The sequence below is a fragment of the Eschrichtius robustus genome, chromosome 2 (assembly GCF_028021215.1).
Source record: "Eschrichtius robustus isolate mEscRob2 chromosome 2, mEscRob2.pri, whole genome shotgun sequence".
NCBI classification, from domain to species: domain Eukaryota; kingdom Metazoa; phylum Chordata; class Mammalia; order Artiodactyla; family Eschrichtiidae; genus Eschrichtius; species Eschrichtius robustus.
The window spans coordinates 177,395,417-177,412,784 of record NC_090825.1 but is presented as its reverse complement, the minus strand read 5'-3'; the positions used below and the strand labels follow the sequence as shown (position 1 = coordinate 177,412,784).

At 63.4% G+C, this 17,368-nt stretch overlaps 1 protein-coding gene across 7 annotated transcripts in view; it reads left to right on the top strand.

The window, feature by feature from the left end:
- The window catches only part of PIP5K1C (phosphatidylinositol-4-phosphate 5-kinase type 1 gamma), a 59,704-nt gene that overhangs the window by 38,483 nt on the left and 3,853 nt on the right, over positions 1-17,368 (top strand). For 2 of the 7 annotated variants that reach the window (XM_068537308.1, XM_068537307.1), the window contains exons 7-16: positions 155-454; positions 1,206-1,411; positions 3,147-3,230; positions 4,855-4,903; positions 6,795-6,879; positions 8,575-8,756; positions 9,545-9,683; positions 9,774-9,806; positions 10,972-11,076; positions 13,775-13,895. In XM_068537308.1, coding sequence (XP_068393409.1) covers positions 155-454; positions 1,206-1,411; positions 3,147-3,230; positions 4,855-4,903; positions 6,795-6,879; positions 8,575-8,756; positions 9,545-9,683; positions 9,774-9,806; positions 10,972-11,076; positions 13,775-13,895 — 1,304 coding nt within the window. Of the gene's footprint in view, positions 1-154; positions 455-1,205; positions 1,412-3,146; positions 3,231-4,854; positions 4,904-6,794; positions 6,880-8,574; positions 8,757-9,544; positions 9,684-9,773; positions 9,807-10,971; positions 11,077-13,774; positions 13,896-15,327; positions 16,424-17,368 lie in introns of those variants that run through there. The other 5 variants (XM_068537312.1, XM_068537314.1, XM_068537311.1 and 2 more) reach the window with 4 other exon arrangements.

The following is a 17,368-nucleotide window of genomic DNA, read 5'->3' as shown; positions in this document are numbered from 1 at the left end:
AGGGCGTGGAGAGAGGGATGAGCCTGGGAGAGGTGGTCAGGGTGGGCTTCCTGAGGAGGTGGCCTCTGGCCTGAGATCTGTGGGGCAGACAGGGTGCCGCACAGGGTGCGGGCACAGCTCCCGGCGTCATCTCCGCTGACCCTCTCCCCCCCAGAACCTCAACCAGAACCCACGGACGCTGCTGCCCAAGTTCTACGGGCTGTACTGTGTGCAGTCGGGCGGGAAGAACATCCGCGTGGTGGTGATGAACAACGTGCTGCCGCGCGTGGTCAAGATGCACCTCAAGTTCGACCTCAAGGGCTCCACGTACAAGCGGCGGGCCAGCAAGAAGGAGAAGGAAAAGAGCATCCCCACCTACAAAGACCTGGACTTCATCCAGGACATGCCTGAGGGGCTCATGCTCGACGCCGACACCTTCTCCGCGCTCGTCAAGACGCTGCAGCGCGACTGCCTGGTGAGGAGGGGCTGGGCCGGGGCCGTGATTACGGGGCTTCCATCTCTGAGCCCCGGTTTTCCCACCTGTAAAGCGGGGACGCGGTGTGAGCCCGAGATACGCGCTCCCTCCCTGCCCCAGCCGCACCCCAGGCTGCATTCCTGCTGCCGAAACAAAGCCCCAGGAGCAGCCTGGTGTATTCAGGGAGGGCCCTCACCTCACATCAGGCCCGTGCAGGCTCCGAGCTGCCCTCCTCCACGGGCAGGTGCTTCTTAAGAAAAAAGAAGGCCTGCCAGGCTCTTTGCAGGCCTTGCAACTGCAGTCCACCGCGCCCCCCTCGGCCTCAGAGGCGAGGATATGGAGGCCTGGCAGGGCTCAGGCCAGGCCTGGGTCCTCCAGGGTCCCCTCTGCACCCCGGCTCCCAGACCCCTTTGGAAGCTCGACACAGACTCCCCAGAAATCCACCAGACACCTCAGGGCCCCACAGCTTCCAAGAGCCCACCCCCCGCAGGGCCCGGGTGTCCACGTCCTGGGCTGCACCTCGGGGCCTGGAGCAGGAGTGGCGGCCAGTGAACCGGGCTCCTGAACCAGGGCCAGGGCAGCCTGGCCTCGAGTCAGAAGCTGTGCCCCAGGCCCAACGCTGGGGTCCCCAGTGGGATGCGGACGGGGCCTCCCACCTGGCTGTGGGGACTGAGTGGACACAGACGCAGGTGGGGCGGGGTGTGGGGGTCGGGGGGCAGCTGGCGCCTCCCCCTGACCGCCGGCCCCGCAGGTGCTGGAGAGCTTCAAGATCATGGACTACAGCCTGCTCCTGGGCGTGCACAACATCGACCAGCAGGAGCGTGAGCGGCAGGCCGAGGGCGCCCAGAGCACCGCTGATGAGAAGCGGCCGCTGGGCCAGAAGGCGCTCTACTCCACGGCCATGGAGTCCATCCAGGGCGGGGCCGCGCGCGGGGAGGCCATCGAGACGGACGACACGTAGGTGGCGGGGCTCGGGGGCTTCCCGCTCTCGTCTCTGCCCCGGCCCCCTTGCCAGGCGAGAAGCGGGCGGGGGGAGTCGTGAGGAAGGTGAGAGGGATACGACCGAGTCCAGGGTCTGGCCTGGTCCTGGTTTGTCAACCGGCCAGCAGCGCCCACCCATCCCCCAGCCCCCCGCGCCCCGAGGGGTGGACGGCGGACACACAGCTGCGGCCAGGTGTTCTGACCAGGGCGTCCAGAGCAGTCAGTCAGTAGACGGAGGTCATTGGCCATCCCTGTGGGAAGCACAGATCCCCTTCCCTCCCGCTGGACCCCAGGGTGGGTTAAAGCGCCACCGTAGGCAGCAAAGCTGGAAAGGTGTTGAAAGACAGCCCCGGAGAAGGTGGAAACAGCTGTGGATGAGGGACCCTTTCATAGCAAGATACCAAACCCGGGGTGCACCAGGGGCAGGGCTGAGAACGGTCCTTCCCTGGCGATGCCAGGCGGCAGTGAGGGGTGACCGGGTCCAGAGAGGAGTGTGTCCCCCGACCCCACCCACCCGGCCGACCTGGTCCTGCCCTGGGGGCTTGGGCGCGGTCACAGACATACGGGGTAGCCCTACCGCCCACGCTGTGCTTCTCACGTGCAGGGTCGGGTCACTTTCTCTGAGGCGTCCTGGGCACTGTGGTGGGTGGGGCAGCGTCCCTGCCCTGCAGTCGTGACAACCACACATGTCCCCAGACAGCATCACTGTCCCCTGGGGACAGAGCCGCCCCAGATGGAAACCGCTGCTGTGGACAGGTGTCACGATTGTCCCCTCATCACCAGGCACTGACCATGCCGGGAACCGGCGGCACCCTCCACTTCCGGACGCCGTTCAGTCCTTGGGGCGTAGGGGGCCCTGGAGGAGGAGGGTGGCATCCCCCTGTCTTCAGTTGGGAAAAGGAGGCTCAGAGTTGGGGGTAGCCGTCAGGGTGCAACAGCCGGCTGGGGGACGGGCCGAGGCTTGACCCCGGCCTGGCCACCACACTGGGCCGCCAGCTGAAGGGCCCTGACCGGGCTGAGGCTGGGGGGACACGAGCTGGCCCGGAGCTCAGCCGTCTGGCGTTCGTAGGGTTGGTGCCAGACCAGGCGAGATGGCAGGGCGTGCAGGTGAGCTCGGGTGTGGAGTGTGGCTGGCAGAGCCTCTGGGGCCCTAGTGACTGCAGGACAGCTGCTGCATCGTCCGACCTCACTAAGTGCGCCGGGCAGGCTCGGCCTGGGGCTGCGTGAGGCCATTAACTCCCCAGGCTGCACCTGGAAGCCTGGTCCTGCCCGGGAGTCTGCGCGTGCACGTGCGGGCATGTGTGCGTGTGCCTGCGCGTGTGTGCAAGTTCCGCGTGTGCACGTGTGGGTGGGTGTGCACACATATGGGTCTCGTGGCCGGGACCCCTCTGTACCTTGTGGCCTCCAGCTTTAACTTGGTGAGCTGGCCGGGAGAGCTGCTCGACCCCTCACCAGGATGGGGTTCCCAGGTGCCTGGACACCCTCTGAGGGTCCAGCCAGGCTGCCACCTACAGGGAGCGTGTGGATCCTCAAGCCCCAGGCCCCATCAGTCCTGCTTGCGTCTCCCTCCACCTCTGTCCCCGCAAGTCCCAGACCAGGCCCAGGGCCGCAGGCTCGGGGCTCCAGGCCACCTCCAGCCTGTGCCCCTGACAGGCGGGCCCACCCCTGGGCCAGCTCTGCAGGTGCTGATACTCTCGACCCCTTTCCCCAGGATGGGCGGGATCCCCGCTGTGAATGGCCGCGGGGAGCGGCTTCTGCTACACATTGGTATCATCGACATCCTGCAGTCCTACAGGTGGGTGCCCGCCCCCTATCCTGCGGTCCTCCAGGTGGGAGCCCGTGCCCCCTCCAGCCTGCGGTCCTACGGGTGGGTGCCTGCCCCCGCCCTGTCTCCCCACTCCCCAGTGAGAGCCCGGTCAGGGCCAGGTCAGGGCCAGTGCAGGGCTGGGTGGTGGGTGAGGTGTCGCCAGCTGACTGACTCTGGGCCCTGCCGTGTGCCGAGTGCTGGGCTGAACAGAGCAAGACCGGAAACACCCTGTGGCTGGGAAGCGCAACATCTCTGGAAGGTTCCTACACTTCCAGAAATAAATGCTCACAGCCGGTGCCACGTGCCGTGTGGTCTCGAGTGTGGACACGAGCGTGGTGTAGCTGAAGGAACAGACGCCCTTGGGTGACAGGCAGCTCCGTTACCCATGCTTTGTGCTTTGCACGCTTACAGCAGTGAGCGTCTCTTGTTAGTTTTTTTTTTTTTTTTAAAGAATTTATTTATTTAATATTTCTTTATGCCTGTGTTAGGTCTTCGTTTCTGTGTGAGAGCTTTCTCTAGTTATGGCAAGCGGGGGCCACTCTTCATCGTGGTGCGCAGGCCTCTCACTATCGCGGCCTCTCTTGTTGCGGAGCACAGGCTCCAGACGCGCAGGCTCAGTGGTTGTGGCTCACGGGCCTAGTTGCTCCGCGGCATGTGGGATCCTCCCAGACCAGGGCTCGAACCCGTGTCCCTTGCATTGGCAGGCAGATTCTCAACCACTGCGCCACCAGGGAAACCCCTACTTGTTAGTTTTTTATCGAAGGAGTTACACACATGCATCACACACAGTCCAGCCATGACAGGCAGGTTGTGGCCGTGGCGGTCCCCCTTTCCCGTCCACACCCCACCCCGTGCCGGGAACTCCACGTGGCGTTGGGTGACTTCTCTGCCTGCCGGTCACCTCTTGCCCATCAGACTGCTGACGTTTGCAGCCTGTTTCCTCACCTGAGGGCTGACCCCATCCCCTGCAGGCGTCTCCCTCCCGTTTGGAGCAGGAGCAGGCAGCTTTCCGAGTAGCGAGCCAGGGTTTCTGCACAGGCCCTGGGTGGGGCGAGGGGAGCGGGACAGCACGGGGCAGGCAGCCACACGCTCACCCCGGGGCAGAGGTGTGTGCCAAAGGAGGGGCTCCTTCCCCCTGCAGCCTAGAGGTGTCCAGGAAGGCTGCCCGGAGGAGGCAACATTCTCCCCAGCCCCGGTGTCGGGCGGGGCCTAGCTGGGGGTCACGGCGCAGGGCACTCACTCCAGCAGCGAGGGGCCGGGCTCAGCCTGGCCCGTGGGAGAGAGGAAGGGTGGTCTCTGTCCCCCACGGGGGGCTATGCACCACGACCTTTCCACTGCCGCGCCCAGAGCATGTGGTGGGAGCAGCCAGCAGGCGGGGGGCAGGGGGGGTCAAGGGGGCAGGAAAGGGGAGGTGGCCTCTGGCTGATGCAACAGGTGGCCTCGTTCCTTTAGACCAGGGCTCCTGTACCCCCTTGATGCCAGGAACGCTCCCACCCATGCCAACCACAAACGTCCCTAGACACTACCAGTGTCCCCTGGGACGGGCTTGCCCAGAAGAGAACCCTTGGACCTGAAGGTTTGGCTGACGTCCTGGGCGTTTTCTTCTCTGCAGGTTCATCAAGAAGCTGGAACACACCTGGAAGGCTCTCGTCCACGATGGGGTGAGCATCGTTTGTTCATTCATTCCGTCCATCTGTCCACAAACGCACTGACCGTCTCCCTGGGCGAGGCACAGGTGCTAAAGAGCTGAGAGATGCGTCCCCCTTTCTGGAGCCAGTCACGGGCCAAGGGGTCAGGGCCGAGACGAGGAAGCAAGGCAGCTGCAGGATCCTCAACGAGGGGTCCGAGCCATCCGTGAGGGGTACAGGAAGGCTTCCTGGAGCTGGTCGGGGGGCCCCAAGCTGAGTGGGAAGGATTCCCAAGGACAGGCTGACCCGGAAAGTCAGGGGCCGGCCAGGCAGAGAGCATTCTGGAAACGTGTGATGTGGAGGGCGTCTTGGGCCCCAGCTGCGCCCCGGGGGCAATACTGCACAACTCTGACCCCTGCTGCCCCATGGGGGTGGGGCCTGCTTAGACGGACCGGCTCAGTTATTTGAGAAAAGCTTGAAATTCGTGTTTTCCTGTGAGCGCAGCCAACCCGTGAACACTTGCAATGAATTACTTCAAAATGTAAAAGACTGTGAGGACCAACAGCTGGGGCTAAACAGAGCCTGCCTGTGGGCCCGAGGCAGCCCGCGCACCCCTGGTCCAGCTACGGACCCTCAGGCGGAGGCCTCTCCTCCCATGGGCCCCCCCGCCCCCCCGCCCCCCCGCAGGCCAGTTCTCACTCAAGTGCTAAGGGCTGTGTGTGCCTGCAGTCTGTAAAATCCCGGGTCCTAACAAGCCTGCTCACCACTCAGAGAGGGTTTGGAGGGTCTGGGCGAGCTTCCGGAATAAGCGCTGAGAAGGTCCAGGTTGCAGCCTGGCGGCCGCAACCCCCATCAGAGCATTTGAGTCGACTGCCCAGGAGCCTCAAGTGTCAATGGAAGTAACCATCCAGGTGTGAGCGACCTGGGGCCAGTAGGATGGCCCTCAGTGTTGGGGGCCAGGTTCCTCCCGTGTGTGGCCGCACACCCCCAGGCGTTGTCCTCGGCCCCTGGCCCCAGCCGGAGGGAGGGGCGCCCTTCCTTTCAGGGCGGAGAGACTTCCGTGAGCTCAGCTCATCTCAGCTCGCCAGCCATTGGCCAGAACGCGGTCACGTGGCCCTGTGGCCGTGCCTCCACGCAGGCGAGGATCGAGTACAGCGTTCATTGTGGGAGGCCACGTGTCCAGATGGCTTCTGTTCTGTTACAGCGGGGGGGGGAGGACACCGGGCGGTGTCTGGGGGCGTCTGTGGTGGTCACACGGGGGGGCTCCCGGCATCGAGTGGGTGGGGACCAGGGATGCTACTCCACGCCCCGTAGTGCCCAGGACGGGCCCCGGAGGACGACCGGCCTGCCGCCAGCAGTGCTGGGCAGACTGTGCCACAGCAGGCGAGGAGACTGGATCCCGGGGACAGCAAGGGTGTCCGTCCAGGGGCCCAGCCCGTGTCGCGCCCCGACCGCGGGCTGGGCCCCCTGCCTGACGGACGTCCTGTCCCTACGTCCTGGCGGGCCCGGCAGCCTCCAGTCTCCCCGTGGCACAGATGAGGAGCAGCGCGTGGCCAGGGCCGCCCCCACCTGAGTGCAGGACGCCGGGCCTGCCTGCCCCGAGGACACCAACCTCTGCCGCAGGGACAGGCCTGCAACCCAACTTTCGAAGCAGCCTCGGGCCGCGCTCTCCCCGACCCTTGCTTTAGAGATTCTTTCCGGTTTCTTGATTTTGATACTTAACCTGTTTACCTCTTTGAAACATGGTTCAGAAGGTTAAAATTACAGACGTGGTTATTAGGAAACCACCTCCCTGCTTCCCTGTCCCTACCTGCTCCCTGGGTCCCCTCCCCACAGAGGTTACATCTCGCCCCTGACACGGGAGCCCCCATGGGGCCGCAGCGCTCACCCCTGCCTGCCCTCGGGCCCTTACTCCCCTTCCCAGGACACCATCTCTGTCCACCGGCCCAGCTTCTACGCCGAGCGCTTCTTCAAGTTCATGAGCAACACGGTCTTCCGGAAGAACTCCTGTGAGTGCCCAGGCCCTCTGGGTGGGGCTGTGGAGGGAGGAGGGTGGAAGGTCAAGGGCAGGGTAAACCTGGAGCGCTGGTCCTGTGTTCGGCCAGCCTTGGGCCTCAGGCGGGGACTCGGTCCAGGGAACAGGGCAGTCGGGGTGGCCCCTCCGGGATACGGCACGGGGCCTGGCGCCCGCCCAGTCCCCGTCCTGCTCTTCCTCATCCTTCCCGCGCAACCTCGAGCAAGTGACGCCCCCTCCGCACCTCAGCTTCCCCATCTGTACAGAGCCAGGAGGGGGAGGTGTGTTCCCGCACGCAATCAGTGGGGAAGCACCGTTGCCAAGGAAACGGGACCTTGCCACACGGAAGCGGCTGGTCATCAGCCAAACTGAGCATCGTCGGGGAGGGCACAGGGCGAGCGTGGTGGCCCTAGCCCATGGCCTCTGGAGGTCCGATGTCCGTGCTGGACCTCCGGAGTCCCAGACCCTGGTGCACCCCACGCCAGACCCCACATGGGGCCCGAAGGGGTCTTTCTCCCTACGTGTCTGTCTTCGGCACCCCCCAACCCCTCACCCACCCCCAAAAGGCAGGGTGCTTGTTCACTCTGGTCGCTCCACGTCCCCAGCGTGCAGCCCGGGACCTGGCACACAGTAGGTGCTCAGTAAGCGTCTGTGGGCGTGGGGATGGGCTTGGTGTGCGCCTTACTGTCCAGGCCTTGCGCTCCATGGGGGCTCCACGCAGGCAGCGGGAAGGGGCAGGCCCAGTGTCTGGCCCTCAGCTGGGGGCCCGCTCTCCCTGCCTGGGCCAGACGTGTGCGGGCCGCGAGCCAGTGCCAGTCACCTGCAGCTGGCTCTTGGCACAGCTCCACATTCTGTGACATCTAGTTTTACGCTGAAGTTGACTGTGGAGGGAATGTTTACACCATGGAAATCGGCAAATACCACAAACCCAGCATCTGTCCCCAGAGAGCCGGTCGTTAACCTTTACCAGCACGCCTCTTCCTGGAACCTTCTCAGGGCGCTGTTCCCACTGTGGTCCAGGGAGTTCGCCAGCCTCCAGGGACTGGATGGCTGTGCCTAAGGCAAACCGAGCGCCTACTGTATGCGGGAGCTAAGCTCGCCATGCTGGGGGCAGAGGTCACAGGGGCCGCTGGGAGAGGGTGGTAACAGGTCCTGACGGGGCGCAGAGGGCATCCCGGGGTTTACCCGCCTCCCCTGACCCTGATGTTGCAGACGAGGACTTGGGGGCCCCGAGAGCTGAGCTGCATTCCCCAGGCCGTGCAGCCTGCATGGGCGCCAGACCCTTGGTGCTGAGCCCCACCGTCCCAGGCCCTTGACTTCCATGTCAGCGGCGGGGCCGTGGCCGGGTGGGCTGGGACACAGTGGGTGAGGCCCCAAAGTGCTTGGTAAATGTTGGCAGCTGCTGGTCTGCTGCTGTTTCTGGGGGCCGGGGTGGGAGTGCTGGGTCCCCGGGAGCTCGTCCCATCTCTCTTGATGGGCAGGACAGGTACCTGGGGCTCCCGGCACCTCCCGAGGCAAGCCGGGCGGAAAGCAGGGCAGGCTTTCTCCACCAAGAGTGAAGAGCACTGGGGGACAGGCTGGAGGCGGGGCAGGGTGGGGGCAACCAGGCTTTTGTACAACGGAGGCACCGGGGGCTGCAGGGCCCGGCCTCGGTGCTGCCACCCAAGCACTAACTGCCCTCCCTCTGCAGCCCTCAAGTCCTCGCCGTCCAAGAAGGGCCGCGGTGCCTTTCTGGCCGTCAAGCCCCTGGGGCCCACTGCCGCCTTCTCGGCCAGCCAGATCCCCAGCGAGCGGGAGGACGCGCAGTACGACCTGCGGGGGGCCCGCAGCTACCCCACGCTGGAGGACGAAGGTGAGCAGGCGGGCCGGGAGGTAAGGGGGCCCCTGGGGCAGGCGTCGTCCCTGGGGGGCTGAGAAGGGAGGGGCTCAGGGAGCAACAGCAGCAGTCCAACGGGAGGAAGGGGCCCCTGCAGCTGGGAAGTGGGGAGCAGCTGGGATGGGGCCCCCGGAAGAGCCACAGCAAGGGTTGAGCATAGAATTTGCCTCCCCGCCCATCCCCCCCAACCCACGCCCCAGAGGTGACAGGCTCCCTTGACATCAGAGGTGCACAGAGACCTGGAGGGATGAAGTGCTTGATGGGGTTGGGCCTGATGTTCTGGAAGGTCCCTCCCGTCCCCTGGGTCAGAGATTTCAGGCAGGGAGGGGCTGGTGGAAGAGCATCAAGGAAGGGAGAAGCTGCCTGTGCAAGAGGCCCTGGGGTGGGACCCGGCCTAGCCTGTTGTGTGGGAGGAACAGCGAGGAGCCTGTGTGTCTGGAGCAGAGGGGGAGGGGGGAGAGGGGGGAGGGGGAGGGGGGAGAGGGGGGAGGGGGAGAAGGGGAGTGGGGAGAGGGCAGGTGAGGCCTGTGGGCTGAAGGGAGGGGTTCGGATTTTAGTTTGAGAGCAGTGGGAAGCTACTGGAAGGCCTTATGCCGGGGGGGGGGGGGGGGGGGGGGGGGGGGGGAAACTGGAGCACATCTGCCCGCTTAAAGCTGGCAGGGACGACAGTGTGGGGTGGCAGGTGGGAGTGGGGGGGCATGGGTGGTGGAGGGTGAGCCGAGTTGTAGGTGGAGCCCGGAGGCCTCCCAGGCCCCCGCAAGTGCCCACCCGCTCCTCGCCACAGGCCGGCCAGACCTCCTGCCCTGCACACCGCCTTCTTTTGAGGAGGCCACCACCGCCTCCATTGCCACGACCCTGTCCTCCACGTCCCTCTCCATCCCGGAGCGGTCCCCCTCGGAGACATCAGAACAGCCACGGTACAGGTGAGCAGACCAGCCGTGTCCCTCCGCGGGGGGCTGCGCGTGGGCGGGGCCTCGCCCCACTTCTCCCACCTGCTTGTGGTCTCTCTGCAGGCGGCGCACGCAGTCCTCCGGACAGGATGGCCGGTGAGCTGAGACCCCAGCCCTCTCCTCTCCACCCCCCCCCCCCCCGCCACCGCCCACCCGCCCCAGTCCCTCCTCCGCTTTCCCCACCCAGAGCCCTTCGTCTCTGACCGCTCCTCTCTGGGCACAGATTCAAGTCAGGCTCTAGAACCGCATAGAATCTCAGGTCATTTTGTGTCTTGTCTCCCACCTGGGTGCCCAGAGGACCCTGCTCCCACACCTGCCTGTTGGTTCTTCTTTCTCTTTTTATTAATATTCTTATTCTAAGGGATACAAAAAGGAAAATAGTTAAGATGTTTCCCCCTGCCCCATGCCTGCTCCCCTCTCTGGGAGCAACCCCCCGGACGGATTTTTTGTCTCCTTCCGGAGATATCTGTGAATATACAAGCAGATACACATTCGGGCCTGTCTCTCCTCGCATTTTGACCAGCGTGCACTCTGGGCGGCACACTGCCCTTTACTCTGTCACCTACCAGCAGAAGGTCACCTGTCTGAGCAGGTGGAGCATGTGCTGGTTGCCGTCCCTCTAATGGGCCATGGACACTTGGGTTGTTCCCAGTTGTTTGATCTTGTAACAGGACTGCAATGAAGAGGGCATTTCTGTAATTAGTTGTTTTGGGATAATTCCTGCCGGTTGAAAAAAAGTCATGGTACAAAACATCTTTGGTGCAAAGTGCATCCCCCTCTGTCCAGCTACCTGCTCTGACGTCAGCCACCATTTTACTCCCTGGTGTTGCCATCCAGAGATTCTGCACGCCTGGATGCTGGAATGTTCTGACCCACCTACACCATGGGTCTCAGCCTGGAACCCCAGAACCACCTCATCCCCTAGTCCAGGCCCGAGGCAGGTGCCTAGCTGCCCCCAGGGGGTGGGCGGGATCCAGGCCACCATTCACTCATTATGCCTCTGCTGGTGCCAGAGTCACAGGATAGCCCCAGGTGGACCCTTGCAGCCCCCAGGCGGGCGTGACGGCCAGAGGGACCAGGTGCGAGCTGGGCTGGCTCAGGGCCCTGGTCTGATGGTGCGCGGAGACAGCACCTCGTGGAGGCTTCCAGCTTGTTACCGGGACTGGAAATTGGCACTGGCCTGGAGCTCGGTTGGTGCTCCTGGTCGGGGGGAGGGGGCGGTGAGGAGGGAAACTGAGGCGCGGCTTCCCGTTGCCTCCAGGCCCCAGGAGGAGGCGCATACAGAGGAGGACCTGCAGCAGATCACGGTGCAGGTGGAGCCCGCGTGCAGCGTGGAAATCGTGGTCCCCAAAGAGGAGGATGCGGGGTGAGTAGCCCCTGGGTCCCTGCGGTACCGTTACCTGGTTCCTGCTTTCCCGTTCTGCTCTGGCCCCATTGGTCGAGCGTGGTCACGTGGCCAGCTGGCCGCGGGGCAGGCTGGGAAAAGTAGTCCGCAAGCTGGGGGCGGGAATGAGGCTTCCGGGGAGTGAGGCGTGGGGGGGGGGGGGGGGCGGGGCAGGGGGCGCGTGATGCCGGGAGCAGCGGGGGTTTTGCACTCGGGGAAGGGTCGCCTCCTCCAGGGCTCAGAGCCGCCCTGTCATCTGAGGTCACTTTCCCTCCCACCCTTCCTCTCTTCGCTCTCTCAGCTTTGCCGGGGCTTAGAAGACAGCGACTTGCAAGCTTTTCAAAGAACCGGTTGGGGACTTAGTTACCTCCTTTTCCCCTGTTGTGTTTTGTTTTTATCTCATTCACTGTAACTCGCCAGTAATGACTTCTTTTTTTTTTTTTTTTTTTTAACATCTTTATCGGAGTATAATTGCTTTACTATGGTGTGTTAGTTTCTGCTTTATAACAAAGTGAATCAGTTATACATATGCATATGTTCCCATACATATGCATGTGTTCCCATGACTTCTTTCTAGCTGCTTCTGGTTTGTGTTCTCACTTGTTTCTTTTTTCCAGTGCTTAAATTCCTTTTTTTTTTTTTTTTTTTAAATAATGAGGCCCTTAAGGCTATGTAGTTTCCTCCGAGTACTGCTTTTGCCGTGTCCCATGGGTTTTGGCGTGAAGCAGTTCTTTTATACTGACTCGCATGTGCATGGTTAGTGATTTTTTTCTGATTTCCTCTTTGAATTAAGGTAGGGGCTTTCGACCACCTGAGGGTGATTTTGCCCTCAGGGGAGAGTGGGCCGTGTCTGGGAACATCTTTGGTGGTCACGACCGGGGGTGCTCTTGGCATCATGGTGGGAGCCAGAGAGGCTGCTCCACAGCCCACAGCGCCCAGGACGGGCCCCCAGCAGAGAATGACCTGCCCGATGTCAGCAGTGCTGAGGGGGAGACCCTGGACTAAGGCTTTTTAGGGGTGTCTCTCACGTGTTTAAGATTTTTTGTTTACCCTTCTGGTACTTACTTCTAACTTTATTAGGTTTTGAGCTGCAGGAAACGGCCTAAAAAAGTCTACGCTTTGGGGAATTCCCTGGTGGTTAAGACTCCGCACTTCCACTGCAGGGGGCAGGGGTTCGATCCCTGGTCGGGGAACTGAGATCCTGCATGCCACGCAGTGCAGCCAAAAAAAAAAAAAAAAAAAATCTATGCTATTTTTTTTTTTTAATTTTATTTTTGGCTGGGTTGGGTCTTCGTTGCTGAGCGCGGGCTTCCTCTAGTTGCGGTGAGCGGGGGCTACCCTTCGTTGTGGTGCGTAGGCGTCTCATTGCAGTGGCTTCTCTTTGTTGCAGAGCAAGGGCTCCAGGCGCACAGGCTTCAGTAGTTGTGGCTCTCAGGCTGTAGAGAGCAGGCTTAGTAGTTGTGGCGCACGGGCTTAGTTGCTCTGCAGCGTGTGGGATCTTCCTGGACTAGGGCTCGAACCCGTGTCCCCTGAGTTGGCAGGCAGATTCTTCACCACTGCACCACCAGGGAAGTCCCCAAAATTTACTTTTTAAGTGTCCTTGGACACTTGGGAGAAAAGTGTCTTCTCTGTGAAAGGATGGAAAGTTCTTTACAAGCCTCTTCTGTCCAGTGTCTTGATTGGTGTCGTCGGTTCCTTTACACCCTTGCTTGCCTCTTGTCTGTTTGGGCTGTTTAATTCTGTAATTGCCTTATCCAGTTCTTCTTGCCTTTCCCGTAATTTTTGCTTTATGTACTTTTTAGAATTTCCGTTCTATTTCTAGAGACTTTACTTAGCACTCCTAGCACACATTCCCAGGCGCACTTTGCTATTATTTCACACACACGCACCATTTCCTGCCACTGTCAGCCTTTTTGCCATTAACTGAAGTGTCACGGTGGGAAATGTCATTCAGTCTTTGCCCCACAAAACAAGTTGCCCTCAAACGTGACTGGAGAACCAGTTCTGCACGGTAACAGGTGCCCTTTCTTCTCAGAACTCGTCATTTCATCCAGGAGGTGAAATTTAGTCACCAGTCACATGGCCGCCAGCCGAGGCCTCGGGCACGTTCCTCACCTTCACTCTGAGCCTCAGTTTCCTCATCTGTAACACAGGACAGCAGCAGCATCCCCCCTTCCCCAGTGGAAGTTCAGTGGGTTCATTCACGCAAGGCCCTCAGACAGGCCTAGCACCTAGTAAGTGCTCAGGAAAGAGGAGAAAGAGGTTCTGGCCCCTCGGGGGTAGGTGCCATGTGTCCCCACTTTACAGACGAGGAAACTGAGGCTCCGAGAAAGAACGTGGTCCTCCTGGCTGCCCAGCAAGTGAGTGGTGAGGCGGGGATCTGCCCACGGGCGTGCGTGCACCTGAGCAAATAGAGGGGGAAGGGCCCGCCTGCTTGGGGGCGGGCACGTTGTTCCCTGGGCCGCAGCAGTGCTTGGGGGTGCTCTGTTTGTTTTGTGCGGGAACTAGACCATGTCAGACAGGATGCATCCCTGCAGTTGGACTCCCCGCGTCGGTGGTCTTGGTCTCTGTGATGAAGGACGGTGCGGAGCAGGGAGGGCCCTGGGGTGCGGGCTGGAGAAGGCGTGGGCTGTCCAGAGCACCCCCAGCCAGGACTCCCGTGTCTTCCCCGTGTCCCCAGGGAGGGGGCGTCCCCGGCCTGCGCCTCTGCCGCCGTCGAAGTGGAAACTGCCAGCCAGGCCTCCGAGCCCGCCAGCCAGGCCTCAGACGAGGAGGACGCGCCCGCCACAGACATTTACTTTGTAAGTCCTCCCGGGATCCCTCCCGTCGCCGGACCCTCCGCCACCAGTGCTCACACGTGCACACACACGCACGTGCCTGTACGAACCCATGTGTGCTCACACCCACACCCGTTCACACACGCGCACCCTGCTCCCTCACAGGCTCGTGCTGACACATCGCGCACGCGAGGCGCCTGCGCACACCTGCACGTGCACTCACCCTCAGGCACACAGGCACACGTGTGTGCTCACCTTTCAACACTCAGGGCCACGTGCCCGCCCAGCACGCTCACACTCAGGTGTTGGGGAGCACCCCCGTCCCTTGCCGTCCAGCCCAGGCCCTCCTGCCCAGGCCTCATGACCACATCTGGCCACGAGCCAAGGCCCTGTCTTCAGTGGTGCCCCGGGAAACATCTGGAGTCCTCAAGTGCTCAGCCCCGCTGGCCTGAGGGGAGGCCCAGGCCCTGGGTCCCGGGGCAGCCCAGGCTGGCCATGGTGGGCTGGCATGACGCGCACCTTCTCTCTCTGGGTGGTGGGTGCGGAGGGTGGGCTCCGTGCTCAGGGAGGCCAGGGTCCCGCCGAGAGGGGCAGGTGGGCTCCACGCTGCCGACTTCACAGGACGAGGACGCACAGCTGCTCCTGGACGAGGTGGCGTCTGTCAGAGTAGGAAGGGGCCCTGCCCCGGGGACCCGGGACCTCTCTCCAGAGCTGGGGGTCTCCTTCCCCACACACCTCCCATGGGCGGGCAGGGAGCTGAACCAGGAGCCTGGGTGAAGTGGGTGCCCCGGGGGCCAGGGAGCCCCCGACAGTGGGTCCTGGAGCCATCTCCCCTGGGTGGCCCCGCTCAGGGATCACATGGTCCCAGTTACGACAGAGAGGGCCAGACACGCGCCCAGCCGCCCGTCCTCTTCCCGGACCTTCATTCTCACCTCTGACCCCCGACCCTGCCCCAGGAAAGTGAGCTGGGGCCTGCCCCCTCCCCGGCGCTGGGCCTTGGGGCCTGTTTGGGTGAGCTTGGCCCTCCCGCTGGCATCGCTGCTTCATAACTAACACCGACCTCTCTGCTCTCGGTCCCCGAGCCAGTGCTGCCAGAACACGGCCCTGCCTGGCCTGGAGGGTACCAAGTGCACCCTGTGTGTCCCCCCACCTGCCGTCAGCTCCCGCCGGGGCTGGTTGCTTCCCGCTCTCTGGATCTGTGTGGGAGGTGGCCCCTGGGGCCGTGTCCTGTCATGTGCATCAGGGTCCCGAAACCCCCAAGTGGGCAGCCGGGCCCCACACGCAGCAGAGAAGGAAGCCAGTGGGACCCCCGCCCGCACCCCCTGCTTGGCCACCGGCTCACCTGCCCCTCCCGGTGCCCTCCCTGCCTGACCGCCTGCCAGATCCCCGTGGCCTCATCCTGTCACTTCATCCTGTCCTCTGTTTGCTTCCTCCCCCGCCCACCCGGCCCGCCCAGTTCACCGATGGGAGGTACTGGATTTACTCTCCCCGGCATCGCCGACTGCGGGCCGTGACGCTGAGCTCCTCAGGGACTGTAAGTGACCATGGCAGGCCTCCAGGGAGCCCAGCCCAGCCCCGCCCCGCGCCGTGGGCAGCAGGGAGCCACAGGTCCTGGCTGTTCCTCTTCCTCTGAGAAGGGACTTGGGGAAAATGTCACTGTGGCTGAGGTCGGCCGCGCTGGCCCGTATGGGGCTCTGTGCTGCAGGCATCCCATGGGGACGTTGCTTACTCCCCTCCGAGGTGGGCGTCACTGGGCCTGCGGGCACACAGCTGGGGCTCTGGGGGCCGGCCTGGCTGTGGCAGGGTCTGCATCTGACCCCCAGCCCCTGGCTGCCCTTGCCCCTTGTCCCAACCCTCCCGGGTCAGGGACGTGCCAGGTGCCCTGTTCCCACTTGTTCAGACCTCGCTGCTGACGGCTTCCACGGGCTGTCTGTCCCCTGAAGGCGGTGGCCTCATGAGTCAGCAGAGGGACTGCAAAGCCAAGCTCTTAATTGCAGGAGAAAGGAGCTGGTGTCTCCATACCCATTTCACAGATGGAGACACCGAGTCCCTGGCTCTCCAGGGAGCCCATGAGAGTGCAGGGTAGACACAATCTGGATCCCAAGCTTCAGGCACCTGGGTGTCTAATAAACACTTATCCACCCAGCGTGCCTGGGATGCTGTGGGGATATTGTGTAGCGGTGGCATCGTTAGTGCTTGTTATTGTCATCGTGAGCAATAAATGGGGGCCCAGAGAGGCCAAGTAACCTCCCAGAGGCACACAGCACTCGGACGGGCAGGACAAGGCAAAGGCCTAAAGCGAGACTTTGTGTTCTCAAGATGAGGCCCCTTGGAGACCACACTCCAGCCCCGTCAGCAGCCCCTCTGAGCGTCACTGGGTGTCGGGCACTGCTGGGCGAGCCCGAAAAAGGGAGACCGCTTCCACAGCCCTCCCGCCACGCTCGGTCCAGCCGGGGATGCTGCTACCCAGAGGTGGTCCCAGAGTCGGGGACACGTGGCCCACAGGGGCCTTGGGGTGGGGCGCTGTGGCAGACGCTGCCTGGAGGGGGCTTGACCCGGACTTTGAGAAACACGTGGGGTGTGGGGAGGCGGAAGAGGAAGGGCGGTCTCAGCTGGAGCACCGAAGAGGCAGGAGCCTGGAGGCCGACGGGAGGAGAGGGAGCGGCAAGAGGAAGGCCGGACCCTGAGGCCCGCCGTGCGGGGCAGGCGTGCCCTCGGCCCGACTTCCGTGGGTCACCCAGGGCCGGCTCCTCACGGGGTTCCCTGCGTGACCCCCGTGCCGTCCCCGCTCTGAGCCCAGCAGGGCAGCCACCCCAGTGTCAGGACCTGCTGTGGCCCCAGACAGGCCTGGCCCCGCCCCCCGGGCTCCCAGGTGGGCAGGGAGCCGGGGGGTTTATTGCTTTGTGACCCCCTGAAGGAATGAGCGGGGCCCGAGCTGGGGTCTCGCCCTGCTGCCCCAGACGCTTTGTGCGAACCCCTCCGTAGGTGGGCACGGGTCTCGTGGGTGCGTGGCCCGGGCCCACACGGGTGCCGGGACGGCCTGGGAGCCGCGGGGAGGGTGGGGTGGAGCAGGTGCAGAGGCGGCCGGCGGGCCCCGAGGGCAGCAGGGCAGAGGCTGGTTGCTGGTGGTGCCCCAACCCCGCTGAGGAGGGGTGGGGCTTGGGGTGCCATGGTGGGCTTAGGGGCCATGGGACGCCCAGGGGGACGCGGCCAGGACAGGTGTGTGCTCTGGTGGGGGGTGGAGGTCAGAGGCTGCGGGGGACGTTGAAGGAAGAGAGAGAAGAAGGCGGCCGGGGGAGCCCCAAGAATGTTGCGGTGGTGAGGGCAGACCTGGGAGGGACGAGGGGGCCGGAGGAATGTATGTCCTCCCAGCAGTGGGACCCGGGTGGGGACCCCTCCCTAGACGCAGCTGGAGGAAGAGCAGCCTGCGGCCCCTCGGCGGCCAGTCCCCGCTCTGCCTGTCCCCAGGCCGGGACTTGGGCTCCGCCGCGCCCCCG